At 47.5% G+C, this 15,531-nt stretch overlaps 1 protein-coding gene across 2 annotated transcripts in view; it reads left to right on the top strand.

The window, feature by feature from the left end:
- CFAP410 (cilia and flagella associated protein 410) overlaps positions 1-15,531 on the top strand; it is a 71,963-nt gene that overhangs the window by 30,535 nt on the left and 25,897 nt on the right. The window contains exons 3-4 of one of the 2 annotated variants that reach the window (XM_029606502.1): positions 7,191-7,277; positions 8,276-8,322. In XM_029606502.1, the coding sequence (XP_029462362.1) occupies positions 7,275-7,277; positions 8,276-8,322 (50 nt within the window). In that variant the 5' untranslated portion in view covers positions 7,191-7,274. The remainder of the gene's footprint in view (positions 1-7,190; positions 7,278-8,275; positions 8,323-15,531) is intronic. The other variant, XM_029606501.1, reaches the window with a different exon arrangement.

The raw sequence follows: 15,531 nt of genomic DNA, 5'->3' as shown, positions 1-15,531 counted from the left end.
GGCTGAACTCCGGTAAGATTAAAGGAAAAAAAGGACAAAGATTTAGTGGGAGATTTTATTTGCAGGGCTTCCTCCTCCCTCCGGTCTCAGAGCTCGGCGCACCATTCTGACGTTCGTCCTGCTCCGTGGGAGGTTGTGGGACATGAGCAGCCTATCTAGGCTAGGCCCCATTCCGAGGCTTTTGCTGTGCGCTGCGTGGTAGGCTGCAGTGGTTTTTCGCACGCTTTATTAGGCTGCTCTCTACTTGCTTGTCGTTTCGACGTATTAGTTTGTGTCCACATTAAGCCCGCCTAGCGGCTGCATGTTTACATCAGCACACATCTAGCACTGTGTGCTTACTTTTTTGTTTGCTTCCTATTCGCTGCCTGAGTGTGCATGCATAACTGTTGGATGCATATCTTTTTGGGTGTCTAGTTGGGTGCTAGAGGTATGCCTTCGGCCACTGCTCATCGCATTGTCGGCCACAATGGCACCTGTGCCTAAGAAGTCCAAGTGCCTTTCTCTTTGCACTTCTCTTTGCATCTCAGCTGGACGTGCCTGCTACATTGTGCTTGGAGGCTCAGGGTGAATTTTCTTCCTGTGATTTCACTATGCCTGGTTCTTTCCAGCTGGATATGGGTCTGGGTAGGGATGTCTCAGGTGGGGTACCTGATTTGGATCTCCCCTAACTGGTTCTCAGCAGGGGAAGGTAGCACAGTTGAGTACTCAACAGATACCTCTGTCGGGATGCTTCTACTTTTTCATGGGTAGAGTTTTTTGTTTTGTTTTTAGGGGTTACAGTCTGTTCTTCAGGCACAGTCCTCTGCTCTGTCCCAGGCTCTTTGCCTTCTGTTTCGCGCCGGAGTAACCCTCTAACGAGAGTGGCTCCTTTGGCTGGAGATCCGGATGGCACGGATGATGACACCGATCCTGACTCTTTTGAGGATGGGGAAATTCCCTGTGGATTGGAACCATATAAGCACCATGTTACAGTTCTTTCATAAAGATGAACTGCCAGCTTTGATTTCCCAGACCTTGACTATGCTTGGTGTTTGTTATTATTTGTGATAATTGTGGGTGGATCCTTGGGCCAGTGGCAGATGACCAGGCCCACGGGGGAAGATCCCGAGAGGGACCCCACCGGTCAGGCTCAGAGTTGGGAGACACACACACTTAGTTCTTTTATTAAACTGTTTTAGAGAACCACCAGAGGTGGCAGTAGTGAGTTGGAAGAGCCCGGCTGGGCTGTAGTCCCTCAGGCACTGGATCAGCGATCCCAGGTTGGCTGAGCTGTAGAGAAACTGAGATAGTGAGTAGGCAGAGTTCAGGAACAGAACCTTGATGGTAACACTCACACAATAGTCTCTTGGAACAGCCCAGGAGCTAGAATGAAGTAGGCCCTCGAGGAGCGAGTACCTGGTTCCAGGGAAAGCTCTGAGAGAGAGATGGTAATTCACTGGTGTTGTAGGCAGCGGTGACATCCTGGCAGAAGTTATATTCAGTAGCAGGTCCGGGAATGTGGGCCCTCGAGGAGCGAATACCGGTTCCAGACTGCGACCTGAAAAGCAAGAGAGAGAGCGAGGCCCCCGAGGAGCAGGTACCCCTGGTAAAGTCTGAGGAAGCAGCGTAGCAAGGTATGTGGAGAGCGAATCCCATCAGCAGCGATACCTGGAGGCAGCTAGGTAGGAAACCCTTTGCTAACTCGATTTAGCTAGCAAAACAAGAGACCTTGAATATCTGGCGATGATGTCATCTCATGGGGCCGCCCCTGAGGTTCGCGCCACAGCTGGTACTTGAGTCAGGGCCACGCCGCACGTGCGCCCTTAGGCCTCAGGAGAACATGGCGGAAGGCAGTGTCTAGCCGGTCCGGAGATGCCGGAGGAGGTCGGCAAAATGACGCCATGGCAGCCAAACGTCCATCAACCAAAGAGGTAAGGTGGGCGGAGTGGAGACGTTGGGCAGCGACAGTCGCAACAGTGTTCCTGGGGAGGATTCCTCTTCTGAGTCTAAGAGAAATCCTATTTTGGTTTCTTTGCACAAAGCCTCTTGGTTTGTTCCCGTGATGGAAGCCATTCAAGAATTGATTGATCTTGAGTAGGGTTCCCCAGAGGCTTATTTCAAAGGGCATCAGATTTTGGAAGGCCTTTACCCTCTGGATTCAGTGATAAGAGAGCACTTTTGTTTTCCAAAGGTAGATGCACTTGTGTGTGCAGTCTCTAAGCAGACCACTATTCCTGTCGAAAGAGGAGCAGCCTTGAAGGATGCTTATGATAGAAAGATTGAGAATATCCTTAAGCAGGCATTTGAAGCTGTGGCAATGATCTTGCAGATCACTTCTTGTTCCTTGGTGACTCGCTCTTGTTTGCTTCTCTCCCAAGAGGTTGACTCTGAGGTACATTTCAGATCAGTTATGGATCCTGCTGTTGCCTTTTTGACTGATGCGGGCTGTCATTTGATCCGCACTTCGGCCAGAGGGGTGGCTTCAATTGTGGTGGCCAGGCATCAGTTATAGTTGAGAAATTGGTCGGCCGATGTGCCCTCCAAGGCTAATCTCGCCAAGTTGCCTTTTAACAGTTTGCTCTTGTTTGGTAGTGCGTTGGAGAAGATGGCCAATAAGTGGGGTGAATCTCTGGTTCCTCGTTTGCCAGAAGATAAGAGACTGGCACAGCGCTCCCTTGTCATGAGAGGTTGTGGTAGAGGTTCCAGGCATTTGACCCTATAGCAGAGCAACCTTCCAGGGGACTCAGCCCTTCGGTAGGTCTCAGTCCTTTCATTCCCGACAGCCCAGAAGAGGCGCAGGTTCAGGTGGTGGACCCTCTCAATGAAGATTATCAGAGGTGGATCGAGATCACATCGGATCAGTGGGTCCTGGAGGTAATACGAGCAGGTTATGCTCTTGAGTTTTGCAGTATTCCTTGGGACGTGTTCATGGCATCCCCCTACCACTTCTTGCAGAAGAAGCAGGTGGTGAAGGATAAATTGGCAAGGCACCTCAGGCTGAGGGTTGTGGTTCCAGTGCCCATGTCTCAAGAAAACACAGGGCAATATTCCATTTATTTTCTTGTGCCAAAGAAAGAGAGCTCCTTTCGCCTCATCCTGGACCTCAAAGGTGTCAGTCGTCATCTTCATGTGTAGCATTTTTACATGGAAACATTGCACTCTGTGATCATGGCCGTGCAGTCGGGAATTTCTGACCCCTCTGGATCTGTCCAAGGCGTATCTTCACATTCCCACCCAACTGGAACATCGTTTTCTGCGGTTTGCAGTTTTGGGACGCCACTTTCAGGTTCAGGTGCTGCCTTTTGGTCTGGTCACCACTCCCAGAACTTTTTCCAAGGTAAAGGTGGTAGTTGTGGCAGCACTGAGAGAGGATGGAATACTAGTACTCCCATATGTGGATGACTGGCTAATTGTGCCAAGTCGCTGGAAGAGAGTTGCCTGGTGACTTGCAAGATGATTTCCCTGTTGCAAGAGCTCGGCTGAGTGGTGAACCTAGCCAAGAGCAGCCTTTGGCTTACTCAGTTGCTGGAATACCTGGGAGTTCGGTGCGACACATAGTAAGGCAAGGTGTTTCTGCCAGAGGCTCAGATTTAGAAGTTTCTAGCCCAAATCCGCCTGTTGTCAACTCTGCACCCAAGTGTATGAGCTTACCTGCAGGTCCTTGACTTGATGGTAGTGACCCTGAAAAGACTGGTCCTGAGACTGCAGATTCCACAAGACAGCTCCCTGCTGTCTTGTGGAATCTGCAGTCTCAGGACCAATCTATTTAACTCCACCTGCCAATTGGAGGTCTCCTCCCAGCTGCAATGGTGGCTGCAGGTGGATCATTTATAGAAGGGTGTCTCCCTGTCCCCACCAGACTGGCTAGTACTGACAATTGATTTGAGTCTCCTTGGTTGGGGTGCTCACTGTCAGGAGCTGCGCAAAGGTGCTGGAGTGCAGAAGAGTTTCCCTGGAACATCAATTGGCTGGAAGCCAGGGCTATCCAGTTGGCATGTTTACAGTTCGGCCGCAGACCGCAAGGTCGATCTGTCCGCGTAATGTCGGACAATGCAACGCCCATGACTTACATCAATCGGCAGGTAGTCACCAAGAGCCAACAGGTGTCGCTGGAAATAGATCAACTCATGGATTGGGCAAACGTGCATCCCAGATGATCTCAGCCTCGCACATTGCAGGCAAGGACAATGTAAGAGCAGATTTTCTCAGCAGGAAGAGTCTGGACCCAGGAGAGTGGACGGTGACAGATGAAGTGTTTCATCTGATTCGGGATTGCTGGAGTCTCCCATTCCTGGAGCTGTTGGCAACTCTGCTCAATGCAAAGGTTCCATGATTCTTCAGCTGCAGACGAGATCCGAAGTCATTGGGGGATCAATGTCTTAGTGCAGGAGTGGGCAGAAGACAAATTGCTGTATGTCTTTTCTCCATGGCCTATGTTGGGCAGATTGATTCAAAGAATTGAATGCCACATGGGGCTGGTGCTTTTTGGTTGCTCCAGATTGGCCCAGGCGACCGTGGGATGCAGATCTGCAGAGGCTTCTGGTGGATTTGCCTGTTCCATGTCCGGCACACAGGAACCTGTTGCAGCAGGGACTTGTCCTTCACGAAGATCCGACACAATTTTCGGTATGGCCCTTGAAAGGGCATGCTTGCTGAAATGTGGATACTCTGCGGTGGTGATTTCCACCTTGCTAAGAGCTAGAAAGTTCTCTACTTTCTTGGCCTATGTGCAAGTTTGGAGAGTGTTTGAGCCCTGGTGTGTGTATAGAGGTGTTCTTCCTTCCTTGGTCAAGATTCCACTTATTTTGGAATTTTTGCAGGATGGCTTGAATAAAGGCTTGGCTGTTAATTCATTATAGGTACAAGTAGCAGATCTCTCTCCTGTTTCAGGGGTCAGGTAACTGGTGGATCCTTGTCAGCTCATCCTGATGTGGCCTGTTTTCTGAAAGGAGTGAAACATCTTTGTCCTCCCTTGCAGTTTCTGGTTCCCCTATGGAGTCTTAACTTGGTCTTAGATTTTTTTGGCAGGCCCTACATTTAGACCACTATGTACTCTGTCCTTGTTGCTGACTTTGAAAATGGTGTGCCTTGTGGGAATTTGTTCAGTGCATAGGCTTTCCAAACTGCAGGCCTTGTCTTGTTGGGAGCCTTTTCTCCAGGTGACTCCAGAGGTGGTACAACTACGTACTGTTCCTTCCTTTTTACCGAAGGTAGTCACTTGAATCAGACCCATCTCCCTGCTGTCTCTGGATAAAGAGGGATGCAGAGGAGTATCATCTGCTGCGACCCTTGGATATCACGAGACATATTGTCTGGTATCTGGAGGTTACTTATCCTTTGTGGAAGTCTGATCGCCTGTTTGTCCTTCACTGTGGTACTAGACAGGGCGAACCAGCCTCGCGGGTTACGATAGTCCATTGGATTAAGGCGGTAGTCACGGCTGCATATGTGGATGCTGGGAAGCTATTACCTAGTCAGGTTCGGGCTCATTCCACTTGGGCTCAGGCAGTGTCATGAGCAGAAGTTAGGCTCTTGTCTCCTGTCCGTTATTTGCCGAGCTGAGACATGGTCCTCCTTGCATACCTTTTTCGGGTATTATCGCCTGGATGTTCAGGCCTGGGAGGATGTGGTTTTGACTGGACCGTGGGCAGCCTCCTGCCCTATGAAGGAGTAGCTTGGATACATCCCACTTTCTGGATTCATCTGACTGGATGCTAAGAAATGAGAAATTACTACTTACCTGATAATTTCCTTTTCTTTAGGACAGTCAGATTAATCCAGCTTCCCTCCCTTGGCTGCCGTATGGTTGCGTATTGCTTCTCCTGTGTGCCTACATGTTACAGGGATTACTGGTAAGTGTTACTCCAGTCCCTAGACTAGTGTTCTTATGTTCGTCTGAGCTCAGTGTTCCCTGTTGGCTAAGTATTGAAATGTTTACCTGTTTTTAATCAAGTTTTGCTAGTCTGTCCACAGTTGCTTTTGAAGAGAATACTGGCAGGCTAAGGTCACTGCAAGGGTATATATACTGTGACGTCAGTCTTTTCTTTAGGACAGTTCTGACTGTCCTAAAGAAAAGGAAATTATCAGGTAAGTAGTAATTTCTCATTAGGCCATTTTGCTTTTCTTCATCAGCCCCTACATATTCCTCCACATTTGAGTCTCACAATGCCACTTTTGCACTTCTGTCACTAACGTATGTATAAAACAAAATCTTGTCGTCCGTTCCCCCCCCCCCCCCCCCCCCATTTTATTGTATTTGCTGTTTTTTTATTCTGGGAAAGAGGACGGCCAGGATTTGAGGGTGGGAGGGAGGAAGAGAGTAGAGCATAGGAAGAATTGGATTTGTGGAGACAGCAGGGAATCAGAGATAGTAGGTGTGGGAGAGGCAGAACAGTTATTGGGGAATTGGGATGGGGGACAGTGGGAATTTGATAATTGGGGGGATATGAATGGGGATGTGTTAAATGGGCTAGGGAGTATAAGTGAATGTGTGAGAGAGGGGGCAGAAAAGGGGGCTGAAAGTTGGAAAAGAATTGAGGTGGTATGACTGACCTGAAGTATCAGGGAGAGGATGACAGGCAGTGGGGAAAAATGGGGGTGCTTTGGAAGTATGAGAGAGGTGAAAGGGATAGGTTTGCGAAATGGCAAAGGAGACGGTGAAAGAGGGGGTAGAAAGACAAGGGCATAAACAGCAAGGGAGGAATTACGGCCAGCAGTGCATTTAAACTCCTGCGCTGATCCGTAGATCAGTAGAAGAGAAGCGGTAGGTTGAGTGGTGATGAGAGGAGAGAGACGAATGGGGACAAGAAGTTGATTGGCTTGAGCGTGTGCGCCCCCCCAAAGAATAAAAAAGGTATTTCACTGCCTCTGGTTGTTTAACAGAGGCATTGCAGTTTGCATCTATGTACTTATTTATTATTTATTTTATTTTAGTGCTTTTTTATACCGGCATTCATGATACAGATCATATCATGTCGGTTTACAAATAACCGGGGTTGTAGCCTAACTAAGTATTAACAGGGTATAGAGAAGACAAAAAGTTACAATGAACAGTGGGGTGCAGGAACTGGGAGGAGGAAGATATAGCAGACAATAACTGGATAAACTGTATCAATTATTTACAAAGTATTGAGAAATCTGGAAGGGCTCTGGGATTATGGAAAGGCCTATTCAAACAACCACATCTTAAGCCTTTTTCTAAATGTCAACAGGCAAGGTTCTTGTCTGAGCTCTGGGGGAATAGCGTTCCAAATGGTTGGTCCCGCTGTGGAAAAGGCCCGTTCTCTAGTGATTAAATGGTGAGTGGATTTTGTTGGGGGGGCATGTAGGGATCCTCTGTAGGTTTCTCTGATCGGTCTGGAGGACGTGTGAAGTTTGAGTGGGAATTGAAGATCCAAGTGGGCTGCTTTGTGAATGGTTTTGTGGATGATGGTTAGGGACTTGTGTAAAATTCTGAAGCTGATTGGTAACCAGTGCAAATTTCTCAGGATGGGTGTGATGTGATCTCTTTTGCAAGTGTTTGTTAGGACTCTGGCTGCCGTGTTTTGAAGCATCTGCAGCGGTTTGGTGGAGGAGGCAGGTAGCCCAAACAAGATAGAGTTGCAATAGTCAATTTTAGAGAATAAAACCGCTTGGAGTACTGATCTGAAGTCTTGGAAGTGCAGCAATGGTTTAATTCTTTTTAGTACCTGCAGTTTGTAGAAGCAGTCCTTAGTAGTATGATTAATGAATTTTTTTAGATTTAAATAGTTGTCGATTAATACTCCCAGGTCTCTTGCGTTTTAACAGAAGGGTTTAGTGAGAGAGCAGTGGGATCTCTCTGTTGACCAAGAAAATCTATTTTGAGGAATAAAAATAGCAATTTTCAAGACTGTATTTGATATCGTTAAAATGCTGCTAAGAAGTCTTCCCAAACTAAATTGTTTTGTATATGTTGAACTATACTGATTATAAAATGCAAGGACATTGAAACTTTAGGTTAACTAATGCCTGTTAAATATTTCTCATGTGATGTTGGCAGGATTTAGACTCTTGATGTTAAGGTGACCAGATGGATTTAGATTGTCAGGAATAGACCTCTGCTTATTTTGTATATTTGATATGGGACATGCCTGAGTTTCCCTAGAAGGATAAAAATCAAAGGGATATGAAATCCAGGGTTGTCTTAGCTTTCTGTGGTAAAATAAAACACTAGATCTCTGGAACCTAAGCAGATGAGTTTGAGAGAACAAGGTAATTTTGATTTTTAAGAAAATGAATCATTGTTTGTTTTTTATTTCTGTCTTTCTTTCACTAGATTTCAGTATGTCGGGAACTGACCAACATAGAAGTGATTACATTAAGGTAAAATTTAGAAATTTCTAATGGCATCAAATAAAGGGGGTAATTTACAAACTGCATGCATTGCAGCAAAGACCACAGGTACTTATTGCCTGGTCCAACACTGGTTAAGGAGGATTTCCCTGGACACTCCTTTACACAGCCATGTAGATGCCATGTCTCCTTGTTTCACAAGGTTCTTCCATAATGCCTCATAATCCATTGCTGTTTTATCGACTCAAAACAATTTTGTGTTATCTGCAAATTTGGTTCTCTCTCCTTGTTCCTTTTTCCAGATCATTTATGAATATGCTAAATAGCACAGGTCCCAGTACAGAGGCCTGGGGCACTCCACTAATGACTTTTCTTCATTTGGAAAACTGTCCATTTAATGCTACCCGCCCTGTTTCCTGTCTAGCCAATTACCAATCCACAATAAGATATTGCCTCCTAAACCATAACCTCCCAATTTCCTGAGGATCCTCTTATGAGGGAGTTTTTTAGCGTCCAGACAAATTAATCCAGAACCCCAGTGGGTTATGCACCTCTAACAGCAGATGGAGACCGAGCAAAGCTGACATCACAATATATATACCCCTGCAGTAACAGCCTGCCAGTATTTTCTGTCTCCAGAAGATGGTGGGTGTGCATCTCCCTACTGGGGATTGATTCAAGTTTAGGAAGAAGAAAAAGGAAATTTAATTTCCCCCCCACTCTCCTGTGGTGATACCAAATGGTCCCTCCCCCGGTTGAGAATTTTTGAGGAGATTTCCAGGGTCCCTCAGATGAGTGCCTTGGTTTTTCAGCCAGCGTGGCAGCCATCCTTAAGCAGTCCTGTGATGTATCAGCAATGACGCTACAAATTGCTTCCTGCTGTGCATTAGTGGCACGTTCCTGTTTGATCCTCGCCAGAGATGCAACCACGCCCGAAGAAGCGATGGAGCTTGCGGTCTCCTCCCTCACCGATGCTACCGCAGACCTCGTGCGCACCTCATCCAGGAGTGTCGCTGCCGCAGTTGCAGCAAGAAGACAATTATGGCTCCGAAATTGGTCGGCTGACGCAACTTCCAAAGCGAACGTCACAAAAATGCCTTTAAAGGATCCCTCCTGTTCGGGAGTGAACTGGAGAAATTAGCCAACAAATGGGATAAATCTCCAGTACCCCGATTACCTGAGGATAGGAACAAAAGAACATGTTGTATCCGGTTCCCGACACCCTCTCTCCGCCCTCCTTACCTCTTTGGTGCCTCCCTCTTCGACCGCAGGAAGATTGGCTGCCGCGGTGTCCCCAGACCGGCTAGACGCTGCAACCCATGTTTCCTGGAGGCCTAGGGGCATGCGCGCAGCGCGGCCCCGACTGAAATACCGGCGATGGCGCGAACCTCAGGGGCGTCCCCCTGAGATGACATCACCCACGACGGATATATAAGGTCTTAGAATTTGCTAACAGATTGAGTTAGCAAGGAATGGAACGGACTCGCTTCAGATTCCAAGCTACTCTGCCTCCTTGGACTTACCAGGGTTACCCGCTCCTCGGGGGTCTCACTCTCTCCTTTGTTCAGGTGACAGTCTGGAACCAGTAGTCACTCCTCGAGGGCCCTCATTCCCAGACTTGCTCCATATTCTCTTCTACCTGGAAGTCTTCACTGCCAACTACATCAGTGAGTTACCATCGCTCTCTCAGAGCTTTCCTTGAAACCAGGTACTCGCTCCTCGAGGGCCTATACATTCCAGCTCCTGGGCTTCTATGAGACATTGTGTGAGTGTTACCATCAGGTTCGGTACATGAACTCTGCATACCCTTCCTACTCACTATATGTCAGTTTCTCTACAGCTCAGCCTCCAGGGATCGCTGTTCCAGTATCTGAGGGACTACAGCCCAGCCGGGCATTCCAGCTCACTACTGCCACCTCTGGTGGTTCAGTATACTGTCTAATAAAAGAACTAGTGTGTGTCTATCTTCTAACTCCGAGCCTGACTGGTGGTCCCTCTCGGGATCTTCCCCCGGGGGCATGGTCATCTGCCACCAGTCCAAGGATCCACCCACAACTCTCCTAAATAACAGATAGCTTACGCCTATCTGATTGCTACTTCCAACAGATTGCTAACTCCCTAACACATGTCGGTGCTCCTCCCCCAGAAGAACCAAGGGCAGAGTATTGCAGTGTTTTAAGCCTTACAAGAATACACAGTCTCAAGCACCTCATCCTTCAGGAAGGTCTCAGCCCTTTCGGAACAGGCACATTAAGAGAGGAGCAAGCTTATGGGCAGGCTCCGGCCATACCCCACAATGAGAAGACGCAGACCCATCCACAGGAAGAAGACATAGGGGCAGACTTACCCTCTTCTACCAAAGATGGGTCGAGATAACTTCGGACAAATGGGTCTTAACTATCATTCGAGAGGGGTACTCGCTGGAATTCCAAAGCATTCCCCCAGACAAATTTATGAAATCGCCATGCCACTCCCACTCCAAGAGACTGGCAGTGGAGCCAACGCTAGCAACACTACTCAGCCTGAAGGCAATAGCCCCAGTGCCCATGCTTCAACAAAATACTGACCACTATTCCATCTATTTTATCGTTCCCAAGAAGGAAGGAACATTTTGCCCTATCCTGGACCTCAAGGCTGTCAACTGTTACCTGAAGGTTCCTCCCTTCCGCATGGAAACCCTACGCTCCGTTATAATGGCGGTACAACCGGGAGAATTCTTAACCTCCCTGGACCTATCTGAAGCCTACCTTCACATCCCGGTCCATTAGAACCACCAGCGCTTCCTGCGATTTGCGATACTGGGCCATCATTATCAGTTCCGAGCGCTACCCTTCGGACTAGCTCCCGCCCCCAGAACTTTCACCAAAATTATGGTGGTAGTGGCAGCAGCACTGAGGAAAGGAGGAGTCCTGGTACATTCTTACTTGGACGATTGGCTGATCAGGGCAAAGTCTCCAGAGGAGAGTCACCATGCGACCACCAGAGTCAAGAATCCTCTACAAGAACTGGTGGGGGCGGGGGGGGGGTCGTGAACACAACCAAGAGTTGTCTATAGCCACAGCCCTCCCAGTCACTAGAATACCTGGGAGTCCGGTTCGATACCAAACAGAACAAGGTCTACCTTCCCCCTCCACGAAGAAGGAAGCAAATGGATCATTTACAAAAGCTGTTGAATTCAGTCCACCACAAGGTATGGGACTACCTTCAAGTCCTCGGCCTCATGACATCAACTCCGGAAGTTGTTCTGTGGGCAAGGGCCCATATGCGGCCGCTACAATGTTCCCTATTATCATGATGGAATCCAGTGTCCCAGAACTACTCAATTCACCTCCAGCTACTGACAGAGGTTTGGGAGCAGCTTCAATGATGGCTACAGGAAGAACTCCTAAGCAGAGACGTAAACCTATCCGCACCGACGTGGATCTTGCTCACCACAGATGCAAGGCTGCGAGGGTGGGGAACTGATGGCCCAGGGACAATGGAACAAGGAAGAGGCGGGATGGAACATAAAGCGCCTGGAAGTGCGAGCAGTCAGACTAGCCTGCCTACGATTCAGTGTCAGTCATGTCGGACAATGCAATGACCGTTGCCTACATCAACCGACAGGGAGGAACCAAGAGCCAGCAGGTGTCTTTAGAAATAGATCTCCTCATGGAGTGAGTGGAAATAAATCTACAAGGGATTTCGGCCTCCCACATCACGAGAAAAGACAACATCTCTGCAGACTCCCTCAGCAGAGAGAGCCTAGACCCAGGGGAATGGTCGCTGGCGGACACAGCCTTCCAGCTGATAGTAAATCAATGGGGTCTCCCAGCCATGGACCTACTAGCAACTTCTTGCAATGCCCAGGTCCTCAGATTCTTCAGCTGCAGACGAGAACCACAATCTCAGGGAATCGATGCTCTTGTCCAGAACTGGCCAGAGGATAGCCTCCTGTATGCCTTCCCACCCTGGCCACTACTGGGCATGGTCATCCAGAAGATAGAACACCACAGGAGACTAGTTGCCTCAGATTGGCCAAGAAGACCATGGTACGCAGGCACGCGAAGACTATTGGCAGGGAATCCTCTACGTCTACCGCCATCCAGGGACCTTCTTCAGCAGGGAACGATCTCCCACAAAGACCCGGCTCGATTCTCTCTTACGATATGGCCCTTGAGAGAACTAGCCTAAAGAAGCACGGCTACTCAAGTCGTGATTGACACCCTGCTTCGGGCACGCAAGTTCTCCACATCTTTGTCTTACATACGGATCTGGAGAGTATTCGAAGTTTGGTGTGAAGACAGTGGTCTCCTCCCAAGGACAGCCAAGATTCCCACAATCCTAGAATTCCTACAGGACTGCATGCAGAAGGGGTTGTCCCTCAACTCCCTCAAGGTCCAAGTCACAGCACTGGCCTGTTTCAGGTCCAAAGTGGACAGCATCAGACTATGATGTGTCCCACTTCCTGAAAGGAATCAAACAACTCCGACCATCACTAAAGTGGCCAGTGCCTCTATGGAACCTCAGCCTAGTACCAGACTTCCTAGCAGGGGAATCCTTCAGACCAACAAGCGCCCTGTCTCTACGTCTCTTGACCTTAAAGACAGTGTTCTTGATCACAATATGCTCAGACCAGCACACCTCCGAACTCCAAGCATTATCCTGTCGGGAACCGTTCCTCAGGTTCACCCTGGGCACCATATTGCTACGTACGGTACCATCCTTCCTTCTGAAAGTGGTTTCTCAGTTCCATATGAACCAGACCATATCCTTGCCATCACCAGATGAGCATAGGGATTCGGATGACTCACGCCTCTTCCGCCACCTGAATGTCGGCAGAATACTAGTCCGATACCTGAAGAGATCAGAATCCTTGCGCAAAACTGACCACCTGTTCGTTCTTCACAGCGGGAAGAAACAAGGGGAAGCGGCATCGCGGGCTACCATAGCCCGCTGGATCAAAGATGTAATTAATGCTGCCTATGGAAAACAATTACCTCTACAGGTCAAGGCACATTCTACAAGGGCCCAGGCAGTCTCCTAGGCTGAAACCAAGCTACTGTCGCCAGCCGAGATCTGTCGGGCAGCGACATGGTCCTCCCGACACACCTTCTCCAGGTTTTACAGCCTGGATGTTCAGGCAAGGGAAGATACAGCCTTCACAAGGCAGCACTAAGTGGGCCATGGGCAGCCTCCCAACTGGTAGGGGAGTATTTTTTTTGTACATCCCATTGGTCCTGAGTCCATCTGGCTACACAGTAGGAAATGGAGAAATTACTTAACTGATAATTTTGTTTTCCTTAGTGTAGATAGATGGACTCAGCATCCCGCCCATGGCTGCTCCAGAAATTGAGAACCTCTGATATCAAATCTCGAGACTGACAGGTAAGCCACAGTCTACCTCTAGTTCAAGACCCCTGCAGTTACCCAAGTGTCGGCGTTTATTGTAATCAAGTATTAAGCAACATATATCCACACTGACTTTTCAAAGAGAATACTGAAGAGCTAAGCACGCTGCACGGGTATATGTAGGCTGACGTCGGCTTTGAAATCTGACTCCGTCTCCCATCTGCTATCAGGAGAGCACAATACCCATTGGTCTTGAGAAATTATCAGGTAAGTAATTTCTCCATTGCCTAGTATAGATAGCCAAGATAGCTTTGTCTATTTTTATAAATATGAGATATTCATCAGGATTTATTGATGAATGGGCAGAGTAATGTTGATGTTCATGATCCAAGGTTAGATATGCAATTGTAGGAGATAAGTTGATGGGGGTCCTACATTTAGGTGGTTGAGTTTGACTGACTGCTGTTTCTGGTAAGTCAGGATTGATCCCAGAAATTTATTACAACGTGCCAGCTGGAGTGAACTTCTGTTGGTAGGTTTTCCAGTTTTGCATCTTTGGATATGGTTGAGATAGGCAATTGGATAGTTAAGTTAGCAAAAGGGGACTGCTCTTTGAATCTTTGCCCTGGTTTATTAAAGCAAGATCTTTCTGAGGAAATGTTATCCCATTTAGGATGGATGCTTAAACAATCCTTTTAGTCAGGGATATAATCCATAGATTATATTTTAAAGACAGCATTTATTGAGCCTTTGGTAAAGAAACACCACCTAGACCCACTTATCTCTCCTAATTATAGACCTGTCTCTAATTTGACTATTCTGTTCTTGGATCTGTTACTTTGCAGTTGAGGGATAATTTTGGAATCATTAGAAGTGCTGGATCATATGCAATCTGGGTTCTGCTCAGGGTTTAGCATTGTGACTATTTGATTTTACAGACAGCTATGCAAATGTTGGTGAATTCATTTTTTTTGGGGGGGGGGGGGGAGAGAATCAGGTTTTCTAGTCCTCAATCTATAGGCAGCTTCTTTCAAAGCAAATTATGATGTTTTTTAATATTGTTTGATAAAGTTGGAAGTGGAGGTGAGAGCTTTGAAGTGGATTGAATTTCTTCTTTTAAATATATGGCAGATTTTTTTTTGTCAGGTACACCCGCCACATGGTCTCTTTTTTGTCATGTGTTCTTCAGGGATTAACATTGTCCCCCATACTGACAAATGTTTACCCAAACTTTCTAGGAAGTATTATTAGGGCCCGGGGGTGAGGGTTGTGACATCCAGATTCTAATTCTCTAGCTCAGTGTTTCCAAACCTTTTCAAGCACAAGACATATCTACAATGAAAATGTTGTGTAGTACACCATCTTCCAGAGAGCAGACAGTGCAGACATAAAAAGGCTCATATGGCCAAAAGAAGAGCTAGAGAAGCATTGAAAGACCCACAAAGAGAGAGAGGGTCAAAGAGACATGAACCCATCACAATAGATTAGCTTTCTCTATATCAAGTGCAGGATAAGGTTGAAGTCAGTATGGGGCGAGCAGACAGCTAAGTTAGTTACCATGGTTGCCAGAGCTCCTTCACAGCTGCTACTCCCAACATTCAATAAGATATAACCAGTGCTTAGTGAAGCCTCTCCCCATCTCACTCAGCCTGGTATAGGACAGAGGCTGAAAGGACTCTGAGGAAGCTCAGAATAGGGAAGATGAGGTGGTGCTGTGTGTCATGTGTGCTGTGCAAAGCAAGACCCAGATATCCATGCTTAATTACTAGGGATGTGCATTTCATTGCTACATTTGTTTCTGCAGTACACGTGTATCTCACAAATGGATAGTAGGCATGAAAACGGATGGTATGTGCGTATGTAGTCTGCGATGAATGCACATCCCTATTAATTACCACACTCTGGGCT

This window comes from Rhinatrema bivittatum, chromosome 6 (genome assembly GCF_901001135.1).
Source record: "Rhinatrema bivittatum chromosome 6, aRhiBiv1.1, whole genome shotgun sequence".
NCBI lineage: Eukaryota > Metazoa > Chordata > Amphibia > Gymnophiona > Rhinatrematidae > Rhinatrema > Rhinatrema bivittatum.
Note: the sequence above shows the minus strand (reverse complement) of the source record. Positions and strands in the feature narration are given on the sequence as shown.